This window comes from Nasonia vitripennis (assembly GCF_009193385.2).
Source record: "Nasonia vitripennis strain AsymCx chromosome 1 unlocalized genomic scaffold, Nvit_psr_1.1 chr1_random0015, whole genome shotgun sequence".
In the NCBI taxonomy this organism is placed as follows: domain Eukaryota; kingdom Metazoa; phylum Arthropoda; class Insecta; order Hymenoptera; family Pteromalidae; genus Nasonia; species Nasonia vitripennis.
The window spans coordinates 250,531-269,287 of NW_022279604.1; the positions used below are offsets into that span (position 1 = coordinate 250,531).

Consider the following 18,757-nt stretch of genomic DNA (forward strand, 5'->3'; position numbering starts at 1 on the left):
TATATTATATATATATATATATATATATATATATATATATATATATATATATATATATATATATATATATATATATATATATATATACAGGGTGAGTCATTTTAATCTTTAATCTCAATTATCTCGTTGGCAAAGCATGCCAGCGAAAAATTTTTCGGATAAAAGTTTTAGGATTTTTCCCTGGCTATCTGATGATGACCTTGACAATGTCATTGAGCGTGACCTTCAAGGTCATTTGAAGGTCAAGTCGATTTTTTCAAATAGAAACCCCTACTTTTGGCACCAGAAATGGAAAGAGCGGGAAATTTTACGTTTGAATATGACCTTGCCTTGACCTTGAATTCAATGGTCAAGGTCATTGGTCATGCCGATAACAGTACAACTGGTTAGCTGAACTCGAATGCATTCAAGGAGAAAATGTTACCCACAAAAGTTTTCAGTTTTCTCCCCGGCTGACGAATGGTCATCTTGACCCTGTCGTTAAACAGGATCTTCAAGGGCATTTCAAGGTCAAGTTGATTTTTTGAAATGGAAACCCCTACTTTTAGCCCCATAAATGAAAAGAGAGTGACATGCGTTCAAAAATGAAAAAATTTTCAATATTTCCAGAAATTTTCAATATTTTCTAAAATTTTCGTAATTTTTTCAGTTTTCAAAAATTTTCAAAGTCATTCCATTATTTTGTATTAGTGTCAATTTTCAAAATTCTTGATGTAGTTAAGTCATTCCATTATTTTGTATTAGTGTCAATTTTTGAGAGTGAACTACTCTTAACAGTTATGTAGATAGCAATTTAGTGCAGAAAAGCTTAATCGTGTTTTTTACTTCTTGTAAATCGATAATTATTATTGAAAAAAATCTGTTTCCCTGTTTACTGGTCTGTAACAAATTATTTTGATTTTGATCATGGCTGATTATGGTCCCAACGAAATCGTTGATATGATCATGATTTTGGGAGAAAGTCAAAATAATTATGCAGCAGCTGCCAGACTTTATGCTGAACGCTATCCCAATAGGAGACACCCAAGTAATGTTACTATTCAAACCTTAACTCAGAGAGCTCGAAATGGAGCTTTTGTTCGTCAACGCCATGAATACGACGAAAACGATCCTTTTGTTATTACCATTCTAGCGATTATTCATCTTGATCCTCACATTAGTACTCGACAAATAGAAAGAGAAATAGGTATACCTCAATCAACAGCATCCCGAATATTGAGAGCGAGAAGATATCATCCTTATCACATAACATTAACACAACAGTTAACTCCAAATGATATGATTTTGCGAGTACGTTTTTGTCGATGGGCAATACGAATGAACAAGATCAAGACTTTTTCAGGCACGTTCTTTTTTCAGATGAATCAACATTCAGAAACACTGGAGAATTGAATAGACATAATTGCCATTATTGGTCAGATGAAAATCCTCATTGGTTCAGGCCCATAGGCAATCAACACTGCTGGAGTGTTATGGTCTGGTGTGGAATCATCAATGGCTATTTGATTGGTCCTTATTTCTTTGAAGAGAACGTGAATGGGGTAAACTTTTTGAGATTACTTCGAGACATTTTACCTGAATTACTAGAAAATGTAGACCTAGCCACAAGGCTAAGAATGTGGATCCAATTAGATGGAGCACCACCACATTATGCACGCATTGTTCGTGATTATTTAAACACCCGCTACAATGGCAGGTGGATTGGGCGAGGTGGCCCAGTTGCCTGGCCCCCTCGTTCACCTGATTTAACCCCTCCCGATTTTTACTTATGGGGATATCTTAAGAATGTTGTTTATGCTCAACGGCCAACAACGCGAGATAATATGATCGAACGCATTCGTACAGCTTGTGCAGCAATCCCTCGAGATGTTCTACTTAAAACCATAAGACAATTCAGAGCTCGACTTGATCTTTGCACCAACAAAACGGCGGTAATTTCGAACAATTAATCAATGGTTAACTCCAGTTAACATTCCATAAAAATACCAAAAAAATAACAAAAAGGGAAAAAACAAAAAAAAACAAATAAAAAAAATACAAAAAAAAAATAAAACAAAAAACAAAAAATGGGATGCTAAATCCTTTTGACAACCTCCTCGATGGTGCATCCTGGGTTCGGCTGATGTCAAAGGTAATTTCCGCACAAAAGATGATTTGTTTCCAAAATCACATGTTCAAACGTAAAATTTCCCGCTCTTTCCATTTCTGGTGCCAAAAGTAGGGGTTTCTATTTGAAAAAATCGACTTAACCTTCAAATGACCTTGAAGGTCATGCTCAATGACATTGTCAAGGTCATCATCAGATAGCCAGGGAAAAATCCTAAAACTTTTACCCGAAACTTTTTTCGCTGGCATGCTTTGCCAACGAGATAATTGAGATTAAAGATTAAAATGACTCACCCTGTATATATACAGGGTGTTTCATTTTAATCCGACCACGACAAAAAACCATTTAAAAACTAATTTTAACGAAAAATGACCTTAACAAAAGTTGAAGGGGGTAAAGGGGGCCATCGAATGACACAAACACCTATGACCTTGAACTCGATTTTCAAGGACATTTGAGGGTAATTGTGATTTTTTTAAATAGGAACCTCTATTTTAGACCTTGGAATCGGATAGAGCGGAAAAAATTACGTCGCAAAGGATATTTTAAGTTTGCTTTGGTGACCTTGAGAAGGTCAATTCAAGGTCAAATATCAAAAAATCTGCTAAACAGCTGTTTGTCTGGTTTTATTTTACTGATGTCGAAAGATGATCTTGACAAAAGTTGAAGGCAGCAAAAGGGGCCATCTAATGACACCAACACCTTTGACCTTGAACTCGATTTTCAAGGTTATTTGAAGGTCATTGTATTTTTTTAACGGCAACCCCTATTTTTGACCTCGGAATACGGAGCAGCGGAAAAAATTACTCGGAAATGACATTTCAAGTTTGCCTTAGTGACCTTGAGAAGGTCAATTCAAGGTCAAATAAGAAGTATCAGCCTAAGATTGTTTTCCTTTCAATTTTTTCGTAGAATTATCATTTTGTTATTATAATAAACATTAAGAGAATAATTGACTTAAAATGTGATTATGCTTTGCTGACTTCAAAGCCATTTTTAACGTCAAAAGTGCAAAAATGCAATATAAAATGTTATGTGGAGTCCATATTTATATCCTAACTTTAGTGTTGCCCAGGAACAACGACGTGGATGTAATAGGATTGTGTTCCCTTTGGGGTGCTTGATTAGAGTGAGTCTCCTTGCCTCTTACTTTTATTATGTACAGATTTGAATGTAGATGCCCAAAGACACCACCATTTTTTTGGATTCTATTCAGTTCTTGGGATGTTTTCGTAAGCGAATTTTTATCCTATCTTTAGCGTTACTCAGGAACGACGTGGGCACAATTGGCTACTAATTTTCCTCATCGAATTTTGCCTGAATTTATTGTTGAAATAAATAATTTATTTTGTAAAGATGATTTTTCATGTTGAATTTTCCCGCGACTCATTGTTGAAATAGACAATTTTTCTAATAAGAGATCTCTTTTCATATGAATTTATCCTCTACTCATTGTTACTTACACTTAGTATTCAATAGTTTACTAGTTATTGAATAGTTATTGATTAGCCAAACTAATCAAATATCATTTGTTTAACATTTTCTCTTTTTCATTCATTGACCTTTATTTTTTCTATTAAAATTTATTACTCATCGAAAGCTATCTAATTTGTTCAGTTTGGTAAAAACAAAATTTTTTATTGAACTTGTTATAAATTTTTAACAATGGCTGATTATCCAGCCGCTGAAAGGGTTGATATTTTATTGATTCTTGGTGAATATAGACGTAATTATCGACAAGCTGCAGCCTTGTATCGAATTCTATATCCCGATAGAAGACATCCAAGTCATACAACCATTCGTGAGATTTACCGTAGAGCTCAACAAGGGCAACTAGCACGGGTTAGAGAACGTCGTAATTACAACGAAGATGATCTTCGTGTAATGGTCATTTTAGCAATGGTTCATTTGAATCCCCACGTTAGTACCCGTGAAATTCAAAGGCAAAGTGGTATACCTATGGCTACTGCTTGGAGAATACTGAGAAGTCAACGTTATCATCCATATCATATTACTTTGACTCAGGATCTCACACCTGCTGATATGAGGTTAAGGCTACAGTTTTGCCAATGGGCACGACAAATGATTGCTAATGATCGTCACTTCTTTCAATACGTAATGTTTTCTGATGAAGCAAAATTCAAAAGCAATGGAGAGCTTAACCGACACAACTGTCATTATTGGTCGAATGTTAATCCGCATTGGTACAGGCAGATAGATAACCAAAATCGTTGGAGTCTAGATGTTTGGTGTGGAATTGTTAACGGATACCTTGGAGGCCCATACTTTCTCGATGAAAATGTAAATGGCCATAATTTTTTACAGTTCCTGAGAGAACGTCTTCCAGTACTTCTTGAAGAAGTAGATTTATACACAAGAGCAAGAATGTGGATTCAATTAGATGGAGCTCCTGCGCACTATGCTCGAATAGTTAGACAATATCTTAATCAAAATTACCGTGACAGGTGGATTGGACGCACTGGACGTGGAGATTTGGGTTTTCGATGGCCACCGAGATCTCCAGATATGACATCACCCGATTTCTATTTGTGGGGGTATTTGAAAGATGTTGTTTATGAACATGAATCTACAACAAGGGAAGATATAATCAGTAGAACATTTTCAGCAGCGAATTGAATTGTGTATCCAACAAAATGGTGGTGTCTTTGAGCACCTGCGTTGAATTTTGAGCAAAAGTGAGAGGCAAGGGGGCTCACTCTAATTAAGCACCCCGAAAAGTGAGAAGCAAGGGGACTCATTTTAATCAAGCACCCCAAAGGGAACACAATGCTATTACGTCCACGTCGTTGTTCCTGGGTAACGCTAAAGTTAGGATATAAATATGGACTCCACATAACATTTGATATTGCATTTTTGCACTTTTGACGTTAAAAATGGCTTTGAAGTCAGCAAAGCATAATCACATTTTAAGTCAATTATTCTCTTAATGTTTATTACAATAACAAAATGATAATTCTACGAAAAAATTGAAAGGAAAACAATCTTAGGCTGATACTTCTTATTTGACCTTGAATTGACCTTCTCAAGGTCACTAAGGCAAACTTGAAATGTCATTTCCGATGTAATTTTTTCCGCTGCTCCGTATTCCGAGGTCAAAAATAGGGGTTCCCGTTAAAAAAATACAATGACATTCAAATGACCTTGAAAATCGAGTTCAAGGTCAAAGGTATTGGTGTCATTAGATGGCCCCCTTTACCCCCTTCAACTTTTGTTAAGGTCATTTTTCGTTAAAATTAGTTTTTCCATGGTTTTTTGTCGTGGTCGGATTAAAATGAAACACCCTGTATATATCAGAAGATCATCGGAACCAGTCAGTCTCGAATCTCGAAGATATTAAAGTTCAAAAATTTGGTTTTTCACCCTGTATACTCTGTTTAACTGAAAACTGCATCATTTCTATCTCAGCTTCTATAAAATGAATTTTAATCTACCGAGGTTCTCGTTTTTTTCTGTTTTCTTTTTATTAATTCATGAAAAACAAGATTTTAAGTCTTGCATATGCGTTTCTATCATGGCGATATTTCGTTTAACGCAGCCATTAATTAATTATAGCTCGGCGAGCGAGAGAGAAAGAATAATACAAATTTTAGGTTATTTTAAATGATTTCATTTATTTAATCCCGAGAAATAGATCAAATATACTGAAATACACGCTTACACGTGTATATTTTCAGTATTTGCACGTGTTACACGCCCTATTGAAAAATCTCACCTGTGATCTCACGTGAGATTTTTCATTAGGGCGGTAACTGAAAAATTTTTTTTCCCACTCGCCCTCTTATGTGCAGCACTTGTTAAATAATTTAATCCATCAAAGAGCAAAGTACAAAAACTGTGTAATTATGTGTGAATTAAAAACAATTTTGATATTAAAGCAATACATAATTTTGAAGGAAGCTACGTGCGACAAAGAATTGGCAGCGGTTTTTTATTACATCACTGCATAGAGCCAAACGTACAATTAATGCATACATACATACACACGTGTGCGCTTAATGCCGAATCTTCATTTGTTCTAATGAAGTGTTATACTTATATGATTATCTGCGCATATACACTTTCAATCTCGACGTCAATGACGCTCATTCTTGGAATGTAAATATTATTTACTCATTAAACATCGCGTAAAACCATAATTGGCGCATCAGCGTTTGAATTTCAGATTTTGATGTTGTTGAACTCTCTGATGAAGTTGCTCCCTATTTCCACTGTATAGCCCACTACCCACTGATGAAATCTTTCGATAACGGCTGAATTGGCTCTATAGCTTCAATTCGATACTAATCGCTATCTCCTTTTTGTAGATGGATTGATATAAAGTCCCTGATGCTATATAATACCGAAATCAGTTGGAATGCTGATCTCAGCTGATTTTGAATGCATGCAGGCTAATCGGGACGGGTGTACTGTACACACAACACGTATAGCTGTATCCTATCTACAGCAGCCAAGCGCCGGCAGTCTGTCTTGGAGAGTGCGGTAGCGAGGCGCAATACCTATAGAATAAGTTGTACAGGGTATAAAAGAAGGAAAATAATAAAACGAAGCGTTTTCCAACGAATGAAAACAATTTTAAGTTTTCTGTTCGCACTTCGCAGTGTGGCATTTTTACAACGTGTATACATAGCTAACGTAGCTCATGCAGAGACTATGTCTCGGGTTATGTCCACAGACTGTCAACAACTTGTCCAAATAATAAGCATTATGGGAGCTTGAATTAGTGACTTGGATCTGCGATCGCAGAGTACTTAGTATTTTCTGCTACTTACCAGTGATATATCCTGATAAAGTGCTCGTACAAAAGTGCGTATGGATACGGTATGACTGAAATGGAAAACTTTTACCAGCACCTGTGTCGCTCTCACGCGGTATCCGCATATACGATCAGTGGACTCCGTGGTGCTGTGGTGCATAATATACTATAGATATACTACACCATGCACGTTATATTACTTATATATATTATCTCGCGCATTAGTAGCGCGCTGTCTATACATACAGTATACAGTCTACGCCCTCTACTACAAGGCTAAACATACTACAATCTGCAATACGTACATACGATATATCTATATATACACCTACCTTATAGCTAGTTTATACCTATATTGTGTTTAAGTAGGTATATCGCGCCCGCAGACTGCGGAGACGCGGACAATACAAGGGACAACTTGCTCTGATCACTGGTGCAAGCGCGGTGGCGGCAGGCGGCTAATGCGGCTATATATATATATATATATATATACACACACACACAGACCTAATATAAGCTCAGTAGTCAGTTTGAGCCGAGATGCTGCACCTTACGGACACCGTGCTTCCACCGCAGGACATCATGCTCGAGGTTAGGAAGTTTATTTCCATTACTACCGCGCGAAACTCTCAAAGCTCAAACACGCTCGAGGTCACGAGAACTGCTCTTGGGCTTCTCAAGAATGTTCCGGCCACGAGGGAAGCCGTACTCGAGTACTTCTGCTCCGTCTTCTTTGCTGCTGTCAACAAACACATGCGCCAAATCGAGGTATCTTGCTTTTTCTTTATGCCCGACTCCTTTCTTTTTTACAACAAGCGTATGTAAGCACATACTAGTTCTCAATACGAGCCAGTTTCATTCTCAATATTTCGCCGATTTCATTCATCATTTTCTCTATTTCAGATGAGGCAGAATGTACCCATTAGTGAGGAAAACATAATTTCCGAAATACACCTTGTCCTCAGTAGTTTTATCAACGGCAACCCAGAGGCCTGGGCTCCCATCATATCAGCATGGTCTCTTGATCTTCTTGGTGAGCCATCAGTTAAAACATCCTCTATACCGCTGCAGACTCTTAATCATTAATCAACCCCCTATCCTTGCAGGTAAATTATCCACCAACCATTCCAAGCACATCAATTTGTCAGGTAGTGCAGGAATTAACGATTGCCTTCAGCAATGGATGTCCTGCCGAGCTACTAGAACCCTCATAGACATCACAGCACAATGTTTACAGTGTCTAATGCACGCTGATACCGAATCTTGTATAAAAGCCTTGCTGGACACAAGTGTAATGCACAGCCCACATTTTGACTGGGTTGTCGCTCATGTAGGTAGTTGTTTTCCAAATGTAGTCATAACTAGGGTACTCTCGTGTGGCTTGAAAGATTTCTGTGCTCTGAAAAACAGCGAGCGTAAAGACAAAAAAATGGATCAAAAATTAAATTCGGTCGTCGGAATTCTCACTCATTTGGCAGGCAGTCACTTTTATGATATCAGGACTGCATTGTTAGACTTGTTTATGGTAAGCTACATTATTTTTTACCTCTTTAACAATGTATACCATTTTAATACGAATATAAGTCGTCATCGCTTTATTTTTTAGTGGAGTTTAGATGAAAACGTTAATGTAAACGAAGACACAAAAGTACAAAGGTTAGCCACTGTTCCATTTTTATTAAATCTGGCATCGCTTTCATCAATGTTACTGAAAGCTCTCACAAATGATTTATCACAAATATGTAAGTATATAAAAATGTTAAATGAATTTACAATGAAGGAATTATGAATTTATCTATAGCTTATAAAATTGTTATGATTAGTGACGCCGGATGTGATACCAAGGTTAGCATTATTTTCTACGGACTGGGTGAAATATTTTAAAAATGATGCCACAAGTTTGATAAACATAGCAGTGCACTTGGCACTTGGATGTGATCAAGGAGCCCTGCAAATTATAAATATTCTCTTGGACACGAGTTTAAATCCTAGCAATGTAGGCTACCACAGTGTGAATGCTGCACAAAATGCAAAAAACGTTTGTCGCGAAATTCTCGAATTGATTTTAGAAGAAATCGAGCTCACTATTAGAACAGATCATTGTAGATCAACTAACATACCATTGCTAACATCTATCAAACAAGACTTACCTACTGTCATACCTCTTCTATTGAACTCGCAACCATTAAAAGTTAAAACTGCAGTCAAGTTATTATCTTTATTAGGAAATCAAAATTCCAATGTATTAATATCAGCAGCAACATACGTTCTTCACAAAGCACAAACGAATTTTCACTTGGCCGTATTAGTGCGCCTTATTACAGATAACGCCAATTTTTTTTCCAAAAAATATAAAAATGAAAATGCCATTTTGGATTATGGATATTTCACTCAGGTAGTAGAGCAAGCTATAAGGGAAGTACAGTACTCAAATGTCACAGATAATCAGGCTATTAGGCAACTATTTCAAAATTTGACTGTACTATTAAAGTGAGTACATTTTACATATGTTATATCCATGATAATAACATAGTTATTAAACGTTCATAATTTATAGATGGGAAAATTCTGGTAAAGTACCAAACTTAAAATCCAATTTCATAACAAGAGCCATTAGAGTTAATTTACTGCAAATGGCAATATGCCTTATGAAAACAAATAACTTTGATCTAGCAAGTGATATTGCTGAATTGTTAAATTGTCTTAATCCACCAGACAGTACCAATTTTCCAGCAAATGTTGAACTGACTCTAAGATTAACTAAAGCTATTATTCGCTATTTTTTTATATGCATAGCAGAAGATGGTGGGTATACAATTTTAAAATGATACACGTTTGATATATGAATAATCACATGCTCTCTCAATCTGATTTGTAGATATTATAAAAAAGCAACGAGGAGTTAAGATAGTGTGTCGGTTTCTCAAAGGCTTGACGACGTATTCGCAATATGCTAGAGTATTGGCACTGAGAGAAATTTTAGAAATAGCGATATTTGGCGATCCTGCAAAATATTTTGGTGCTAAAGAAAAATTCAAATTCAATGCCACAGAAGTACTTCTTTTGCAACAAAATCACAAACAGGTATTTTATCAAATAAATAACTTATTTCTACATGCTGCGTCACGTCAAAGCAGAAATTATTCTTTCAACTCTTTATTTTATACTAGGGAACTGGAGCCATTCTAGCTCAAAGACACTCATCCGTATTCCATGCAGGAATCATTGGACAAGGTCCAAGAAAACTTGCTCCAGACAATAATATAGACAAAGAAATTATAAAATTAAACAACACTCTATTGACTGACGTTATTAAGGTATTAAAATAATTTTCACTGTGGAATAAATAGTACATTACGGTACGTGTGACTTAAAAAAAAACTGATCCATTTAAGTCAAGAGTATCGTATAAAATTTTATATCGCAGATTGCTAATGTCCGCAAGTCTCGCCTACTCGATACGCTCGTGCGCTAACCTCACGGTGCAAATAAGGACTACTTTAGTCACAGATAGGCGTGACTTAACAGCTGATTTTAGCCACACTGTGCTATAAATGATTATATAACTTATCAATTGTTAATTTCATAACAGGCGTGCTGCAGCAACCGAGATTCCGCGCAATATTTAGTAAACATCGATGCTTTAACACTGGTCAGTTTACTGTTGGTTGAACTAATATCTCCAGATGTTATGTACAATGGATTACCATGGCCTGATGAGGAATTTACAAAGGTATGTAAAATTTGATGGATTAACATCTTTATGGTTATACATGAACTAATTATAATTCCATTTACTATTCTTTACCCAAATGAAATTGTTATTTATCAGGTGACTGTTGAAAGAGATTTGCAAATTCGGAGATCATTCAAAGATGCACCTGTACTATGGACATTGTTACATTTGACGGCATGGTACAGACCAACTTTAGCTTATTGTTCAGTGCTTTTAAGAGCTATTGTTGCTACAGTTTTAGCAAATTGGAATCTCAATAAAGGTGTTATGATAACTAATGTTATGGCTCTTGGACAATTGCTTCCGCCACCGCTTACAACCATTACTGATGTTCTGCCTGTGTTTGAACCACATCAGGTATTAATCAATTTTCATTTTTCGATTCTTGTCAACATAAATCTACTTGTGTGTGTGTGTGTTTAGCATGACAATTTGTCTATTTCAGATTACTACTGTTATGCGTGAATGCGTATGGATGTACATGCATGAAAACATCCCATCACCAATGTTGTTTACGCGAAGCGAAGGTGCAAGTATTGCCTGGCGGGATACAGATACCTCGACACCGAACATACGGTTCACGGAAACTTTAAGACTCATATTTTTAGCAAACATTCACATTTTAGGTTCATTGTACTCTAACATATTTTTTAATGAGCACAAATAAATGCGAACAAAAATTAATTTTGAATAAATATAATATAACATTAAAATTGTTATACAGATAACTTTTTGTAAAGTGTATATTATAATAATACCAGAGTTAAAGAAAAAATCAATTCTGGAAACTTTGTAAATATGTTTTATACAATATTATATTTCCAAACTTGAAAATATTGAATAAATTAACAAGTAAAACTATATATAAACACCCACAGAATCATACAAAATAAGCTTTCTGACATTGCACCCAGAAAAATATTTTTAATAAAATAATTTAAAATGCACTAAACGTCTAAGAGTGTTACGTCTTTTTATACCTACAATAAACATAATTTAGACAAAATCTTATAGTAACAAATGTTTAAGACAATATTAATTGTATACAATTATTGATAGATATTATTCATCAGTTTTGGTCCATATTAAAAACACTTTCTAATATTTTTGCTGTCTCTGCTTGTTTTTTACAATTTTGGATATAGGTGTATAGGTAGCTTATCAAATACTTAACATCTCATTCAAGCTTAGTATTTACTAAAATAGTTTCTTTTAATAAATTGTTCATAGTCTTTTATTGCGTTACAATATAAATCTCCATTTGTATTGTAATTTTGAATAAATAATTTCTATTCGAAGCATTTTTCAAGCTACACATTTAGTAGAAAAATAAATACAAATAAAGTACGCTCAAAAAAAACAAAGTAAAAAAAAGATTTTGCTTAAGGGGCTGTACATAGGAGTCTGAAAAAATTACCGGTTATAGTTTTTAATACCTACTTTGCGCGGAAGCGAGCTGGACAGCATTTATCAACAGACTCCCAGGGGAAAAGGATACTTAAGATATACTTTCCAGATATGTCAAATATTTTGGTTTAGATCAGATCGATCGTTTATTGTTTATTATATATATATGGGGCTGAGGTTAGGCGCTCGGAAGGAAAGGGTACTCTAAAGCATCTTTTTCTCTAGGATCCCGTTGACGGCTGCTATCCGACTCGCTTCCGCGCAAAGACGGTATCAAAAACTATAACCAGTAATTTTTTCAGACTTCTATGTAAAGCCATTTTTCTAAAAGTTGGGAGCAAAGGAGCGCGTCAACTTAAAACGGTTAGTATATCTATATAACTGGTGTGGTGGCCCCTTAAAACAAATTTCTAATTGAGTTTCTGGTACTTATTAAAAATGATATATAGGAATGATTTTTTTACAGAGAACATAATGTTACTGTTATTGCATGCATGTAACCCAGGTGGGCTCTTTGTCCAATAAAAAAATGCTGTGCAAACATTTTAACTATTGATTATGAAAACCAAGCTTTCATCATTCATCAATATTCAAGCACTACTTACATTTTTAAAAACTACTCAAAGCCTTAGAAAAAATGTTGAAAACTGCTGCACATTTTTTTGAAGCATTGCTTCTAGTTCTAGTAAGCTGAAACAGCTTCTTTAATAAATTGTGCTTTTTATTTGCTTATATAATATGATATCCAATTAGATAAACAACATTGTTTTTGTACAATCGTAATTAAATTGTAGAAATTAGCTATGCTTACAAATTCTTATAATACATAATCTAATTGGATATCCTAGTGGCACTTTCTGTTATAAAACTTTCAAAGAGTGAAGTTATATTTCTTTGTTATAAAATATTGATTAGTGAAAAAATATAGAAAGCTGAATCGGAAGTATTAATATCGTACAATTGATTCGCACTTTACTCTGATGTAAAATCAAGTTGACATTGTAATCAATGTCAAGTATACGTATTTTTTATTTCATTAGTCTATGTAACACCTAAGCAAAAATTGATATGGGAAATGACTTTTAAGATCAAAATCACTTTTATAAAATACTCTATACAACTATAGAAGTCATCAGTGCAATCATCCATAAAATAAAATATTGTTGTGACCGAGCCAGAACGTTTGAACACCCCTAGTAGCGACAGCAAGAACGTCGCAAATGTTATTGTTTATGTTCAATCAGATCGTGATGAGCTTCAACGTGTTCCCGTGTTTGAATAAAGTCTGAGTTTGAGTTCCGTTTCATAAATAAGGTGTTGTTACTTACGTTCACTTGAACCCAGTCATAACAATATCATTCGTGATGCCTCAGAGTTCTTTTTCCCATTACCTTTGGCTTAGACTTTGAAAGACTATTATTTTATTAATTGTCAGTTCTTAATTCTCAATGATTGACTTTGAGTGAATAGAGTCAATTTTAAATTTTAGAAAAGCAATGTACCCATTCCACCCATTTCATTTTGCTCCTTAACAAAGATTTCAAAGTATTGATATATGATCGTCACAGCAAGTAAGATTCCAGTTCCTGAACCAATTGCTCCAAGAAAATCAGCTAAAACCGAAAGAGCACCAATACAGAGACCTCCAAATGCTGCTGCAGTAGGGATGTAGCGATTCAGTTCATGAATCAATGACTTTTCTCTGTGACCTTGCATCACCATCTGAGAATCTTTTAATTGTTTAGCAACCTTTGAAAATAGTTAAAAAAAAATGTATTAATGATTTATGTTTTTAGTAAACTTTTATAAAAGTAGCACGAAGCATACATACATCTTTAGCAGAACTTCCAGAGATTTCAATCCAACTCTTGGAGAAGAAGGCGCAAGATCCCAACATGAATAGAATGTAAAGGAAGGCATGGACAGGATCTTGCACAATGTGTCCCACAGATTCTGGGGGGGAAAGGTAATAGCAAAGTCCACCTACTGGGTAAGACCGAGCAGGACCCCCACCCCCAACATCAGACCATACACCCAGTAAGTTGACGATGATGTTGCCATGGAATTTTACAGCCAGCATTTGAGAAATGACATACAGGTTCGAAACCAATGCAGATTGTAAAATGATTGGAATATTGCTGGTGTAAAACAGTTTTATAGGGTAACTGCTCTGCTGTCCACGGTATCTGGCAGATTTGATTGGAAGATCCACTCGGAAGCCCTAATAGGAAAAAGAAAATATTCATGAATGAGAATGTTTAAATTTTTATTAAGCTTATTGTTTGAATAAAATATTGTGCTGTCAAAAATGTTTATTGTAAAATGTATGTAAAGACAAAGAAATTAAATGTATATAAAGAGTGGAAAGGCATTGTAAGACTCTAAAATTGCTTGTATTTACCTGGAAGTATATGACTATGGCAAAGACCAGAATGGTGGCCAATAAATTCATCAAGTTGGGAAGGTTCTGCCTGTAGAAAGCCTCTCGAAGCGCACGGACCTTGTCTTGTCTGGTAGCTAAGAGATGGAACAGAGCAATAACAGCACCTTCGAATTCAGTACCACGTCCGGTATTGACAGTCGCTGGAGAGAATGCTTTCCAGACAATGGTTTCGCAGATGTTGGTAGCAATGAAGAGCGAGATACCGCTTCCCAAACCGTATCCCTTCTGGAGTAGCTCGTCCAACAGCAAGACGATCAGTCCAGCAACAAACAGCTGGATGATAATTAAGAGACAAACTCCAGCACCGATTTCAGCAGGATCGCCATACATTCCAGTCATGACATAGACAATGGCTTGCCCAACAGTGATGATCATACCAAATACTGAAAGAGATGATGCATTGAGTAATATTAAGCATAAATCAAAGAAAAATATTTTTTCATGACTAACATTTTTGAGCTCCATTAAACAGAGCCCTATCTTTAGCTGTATCGCCAACTTCAATAATCTTGGCGCCGGCCAAAAGCTGCATAATAAGACCAGATGTGACGATTGGAGAAATACCCAACTCCATTAGGGTTCCCCGATTGGAAGCCAAAATGACACGAATCCAGTAGAAGGGATCTGCACTATCTGATGACATGATTCCAAATAGTGGAATCTAGAGTAAATGAAGTACAGTGTTTTAGTGAAAATTCTTGCAGAATAGAATAGGAAATGTGAAAACAGGAAATTTCAGCACTCACCTGGCAGCAAACTAGGAAGATGAATAGCGTTATAGCTGTCCATAGTACTTTTTCTCTGAATTGAATCTGCAAAGAAAAGAGAAGAGTAGTAAAGAGCGAACATCTGTCAATGTTAAAAGAAGATCAGGTAGCGATGCTGAATCGCATCATCCAGGCAGAAAACAACAAAATCGCAATCGCGATAATCTGCGAACTCGTGAAATACAGTTAATATATTTATTATGAAGAGTATGAAAAGCAATGGAGAAGCTGAAAAGGCGCACGCGGGAGAGCAAGTCAGCCGTGGCGACGATCCTAAAATAGCCTAGCAAAACTCACCTTGCGCTGGGGTTTTCCTATTTCCGGCAGAATGCTGCAGAAGGGCTTGATCACCTCAAGGAATTTGACTGCAAAGCAGAAAGAGTCCCAGTCAGAAATAAGTACTAAGTAGCAATATGTTGCTAGACGGAGGAGGTTGGAGTGCATCTGGTGTCATTAGGTTTATTCAGATTTGATAAAAAAATCTTGTACTCACTGCCCATTTTGCTGTTGGTGCTGTTGCACCACTTCTTGAACGCTGCCGAGCAAAGTTACGAGGTGCAGCAACAACTACAAAAGGCGATCGAATCCCGGGCTTGTTTCGTCCTACCGCAAGCGCGCCCGAGAGAAAAGCAAAGACACGACACCGCACTAATCGCTATATGGCTCAGCCGAAATCAATGTATACCTGTATATACATATATATGTCTCGCTCTTTCTTGCTCTCTAGCCGGCAACATAACGCGCTTCGTTTTTCTTCTCTCTCTCTCTCTGTCTCTCTCTATCTCTCTCTCTCTATCTCTCTCACTTCATGCGCCGATGCGCATAACCACGACACGTTAGAGAAGTAATATAGTAGTTTAGTATATAGGTAGTGCGAGGAGCACTTGTGAATCGACGGAGAAAGGGATGGAGAGAGAGAGAGAGAGAGAGAGAGAGAGAGAGAGAGAGAGAGAGAGAGAGAGAGAGAGAGAGAGAGAGAGAGAGAGAGAGAGAGAGAGAGAGAGAGAGAGAGAGAGAGAGAGAGAGAGAGAGAGAGAGCGTCAACTATCGAGCGATGTTATGCGATCACGTGATCTGATGACGTTGCTTGCCCGAGCTGCCGCTATACCTATACTAAATAGCCGCATATCCAAACGACTGCGATTGTATGTTTTTTCTGTATAATTTAGACTTATCTTAATCTTATACAAAAGCTATGCATTGATAAAATGATAAAAAAACTCACGCATGTGCAACCAATGCGTTGGTAAATACCTTATTTCACATAGGTTTCTCTACAAGCAATTTTATACAGGCGGTTTCGAATCTTTGATTTATAAGTGCACGCATAATATTCAAGTTTTTGATACACCTAATGATTAATCACTTGATGGATCATAATATCCAGCAATGTAGTTGTTGATATTTCATAACACTTACTATTTTATTATAATTATTGCTAATTCTTTTTTAAATATAAAAATAATACGTGCGCTGATATTACTGCTTTAATTACAAGAAAAAGCAGGACCTAGTTTTTGGTACAATCTTTGCGTGGAAGTAAGCTGGACAGCATTTATGAACAGAATCCCAGGAAAAAGAATACTTAAAATATACTTTCCAGATATGTCATATATTTTTGGTCACATCAGACCGATCATTGATTATTTATTTTGGTCAAGGTTAGACGCTCGCAACGAAAGCGTACTTTGAAGTATCTTTTTTTCCAGGATCCCATTGGCGCATGATGTCCAGTTCACTTCTGCGCAAAGATTGTACCGACATGTCTATGTCCTGTTATTTTTTTAAAGTCATGAAAGCCTTCGTTTTTCCAGAAGTTAGGAGCAAATGGTCACGTAAATTAACATTGGCAGTATATCTATATAAAAAGTGTGGTGGCCCCTTAATTGAAGAATCTTTAATATAAAGAAAAACAAGTGCATTAAGTATGGTATAATCAAAATACTGTAACATTATATATTGAGTCTATAGTTTTTCTTAATTGCACATAGAACATTTTTGTACATACAAAATACTGTATAGAAATCTTATAATATTTTTTATCTCAAGATAAATTGATGAAATGTAAAATATCAATCCTTTGATCGGCAAGCCTCAACGCCTTTTCTTTTTCTCCTGCTTTCTAGGTCTGTGAGGTCTTCTTGGAGTTACTTGAGGACTATTTTCTGAGCATTCTATGTCACTTGGATCATCCTAAAAATTATACACAGTTCTCAAACAAACTATTCTTCAATACAGTTGAAAACATAAGTTTTACACATTTTATAACATACCTTTAGGGCAGCTATGCTATCGGAGGAACTTCCATGATAAATAACTATGGCCAATAAACAAGCCACTTGAAAAACTGCCCCAACGTACAATCCATACCTAATAAGTACTTCAAAGAAAGACTCCTCTGGTGGCAATAACAACCTTTTTAACTGTGGATCATAGTCTGCCATACCTAAAACATTCCAATCCACAACAATTTAGCAATAGAAATAATTTTTGTTTAAGGAAAAGGGTGCTTTTAACACAGCTTTGATTTGACTACTGACAACATTGATGTTTCATTTAATATAATACATACAAACTAAAGAAAATAAAAATAAGCTTGAAAGATGCTAATGTAATAGTTTTATATTCCAGATAATACATAAACACTCGGAATGAAAACTACTGAAGCACACGCATTTGTACTTTTGTAGTGAGTGTTTGAACTTATACAGAAGAACCACAAGCAAGTCGAACTCACTGAACTCTCGTTGGAATTTCCTTAGAGATCATGAAAAAGAAATAAGTATGCATCAGGTTTCCATGGTTCTAGAGTTAAGTTCCACAATCCACAGTACTTATTGTATATACATCGTTTAGTAGCGCAGAGCATTGGTGTATATATGTGTATACATTTATGTTCAATAATCCTCGATCGCAGCGGCATAGACTCCTAGTCTCCTAGAGAGAAAGAGAGAGAGAGAGAGAGAGAGAGAGAGAGAGAGAGAGAGAGAGAGAGAGAGAGAGAGAGAGAGAGCTGCGTATTGCAGTCGACGACTCCATTTTGTGCGAAATTAGCTCAGGAAATATAGGTAGCTGCCAACCGCATTAGTAAATACATGCTCGCGCGCAATCCTAGTCTGTCCAGCGAGTCTTCGAAGCCAAATGTATCGGATCGCCCGGATCCCAGTTCCAAGCGAAAACGAGCACTAGGTGCGGCTGCCTGGTCCCTGGACCTCCCTGGACTTCCGAGCCCCGGCCGATGGCTGCGCCGTGGACTTGGCAGTTGGCAGTGGATACTGATCTCTGGGGACAGCTAATAGCTATAGACACTTTGCCGCGCTTCAGTTGGCAATGAACTGCTTCGACGGCTGGCCGCTGCCCGCTGGGGAGACAAGTTCCTTGTATATATTTGATATGCGATGCGAGCATGCGAGAACGCACTATGCTATATAGGTGAGAGCCAGCCAGCGCGAGTCGAAAACGAACATCGCGACGTCTAGCGCCGCAGCCGCGTATCCTACTCGCGACCAAGCTGATTTGTTTT

At 36.4% G+C, this 18,757-nt stretch overlaps 4 protein-coding genes across 12 annotated transcripts in view; 1 reads left to right on the plus strand and 3 right to left on the minus strand.

Moving 5' to 3' along the window:
• LOC100113493 (regucalcin) overlaps positions 1 to 7,543 on the minus strand; it is a 50,792-nt gene extending 43,249 nt beyond the window's left edge. Inside the window, exons 1-2 of one of the 6 annotated variants that reach the window (XM_032601460.1) lie at positions 7,214 to 7,507; positions 6,898 to 7,030 (exon numbers count right to left, since the gene is read on the minus strand). Coding sequence is in view for 1 of the 6 variants with exons in the window: in XM_031922413.2 (XP_031778273.1) it covers positions 6,898 to 7,006 (109 nt within the window). In the remaining 5 variants the exon portion in view is untranslated. Of the gene's footprint in view, positions 1 to 6,897 lie in introns of all 6 variants that reach the window. The other 5 variants (XM_031922413.2, XM_032601464.1, XM_032601463.1 and 2 more) reach the window with 5 other exon arrangements.
• LOC100114637 (integrator complex subunit 5) lies at positions 7,066 to 11,564 on the plus strand. Its single transcript, XM_008212025.3, has 12 exons — positions 7,066 to 7,182; positions 7,251 to 7,649; positions 7,785 to 7,914; positions 7,988 to 8,406; positions 8,488 to 8,623; positions 8,705 to 9,371; positions 9,439 to 9,686; positions 9,760 to 9,965; positions 10,052 to 10,198; positions 10,474 to 10,614; positions 10,714 to 10,974; positions 11,063 to 11,564. Exons 2-12 carry the CDS (start codon positions 7,422 to 7,424, stop codon positions 11,282 to 11,284), a joined length of 2,805 nt encoding a protein of 934 aa, XP_008210247.1. The 5' UTR covers positions 7,066 to 7,182; positions 7,251 to 7,421; the 3' UTR covers positions 11,285 to 11,564.
• LOC100114600 (protein transport protein Sec61 subunit alpha) lies at positions 11,298 to 16,080 on the minus strand. The gene is made up of 7 exons (XM_031922411.2): positions 15,728 to 16,080; positions 15,532 to 15,599; positions 15,214 to 15,279; positions 14,918 to 15,128; positions 14,426 to 14,850; positions 13,856 to 14,245; positions 11,298 to 13,773 (listed from the first exon to the last, which is right to left on the minus strand). The coding sequence occupies exons 1-7, from the start codon at positions 15,732 to 15,734 to the stop codon at positions 13,510 to 13,512; spliced, it is 1,431 nt and encodes a 476-aa protein (XP_031778271.1). The 5' UTR covers positions 15,735 to 16,080; the 3' UTR covers positions 11,298 to 13,509.
• Positions 16,081 to 17,116: 1,036 nt separating this feature from the next.
• On the minus strand, positions 17,117 to 18,659 carry LOC107981807 (protein MANBAL). 4 transcript variants are annotated; one of them, XM_031922414.2, is made up of 4 exons: positions 18,082 to 18,566; positions 17,972 to 17,991; positions 17,508 to 17,680; positions 17,152 to 17,427 (listed from the first exon to the last, which is right to left on the minus strand). In XM_031922414.2, coding segments are annotated over exons 1-4 (294 nt in total). In that variant the 5' UTR covers positions 18,084 to 18,566; the 3' UTR covers positions 17,152 to 17,328. The 4 variants fall into 4 exon arrangements, with proteins under 4 accessions (XP_031778275.1, XP_032457357.1, XP_031778274.1 ...); XM_031922415.2 differs by lacking the exon at positions 17,972 to 17,991 and having other exon boundaries at positions 17,117 to 17,427; positions 18,315 to 18,659; XM_032601466.1 differs by lacking the exon at positions 18,082 to 18,566 and having other exon boundaries at positions 17,117 to 17,427; positions 17,807 to 17,983.
• Positions 18,660 to 18,757: the final 98 nt, after the last annotated feature.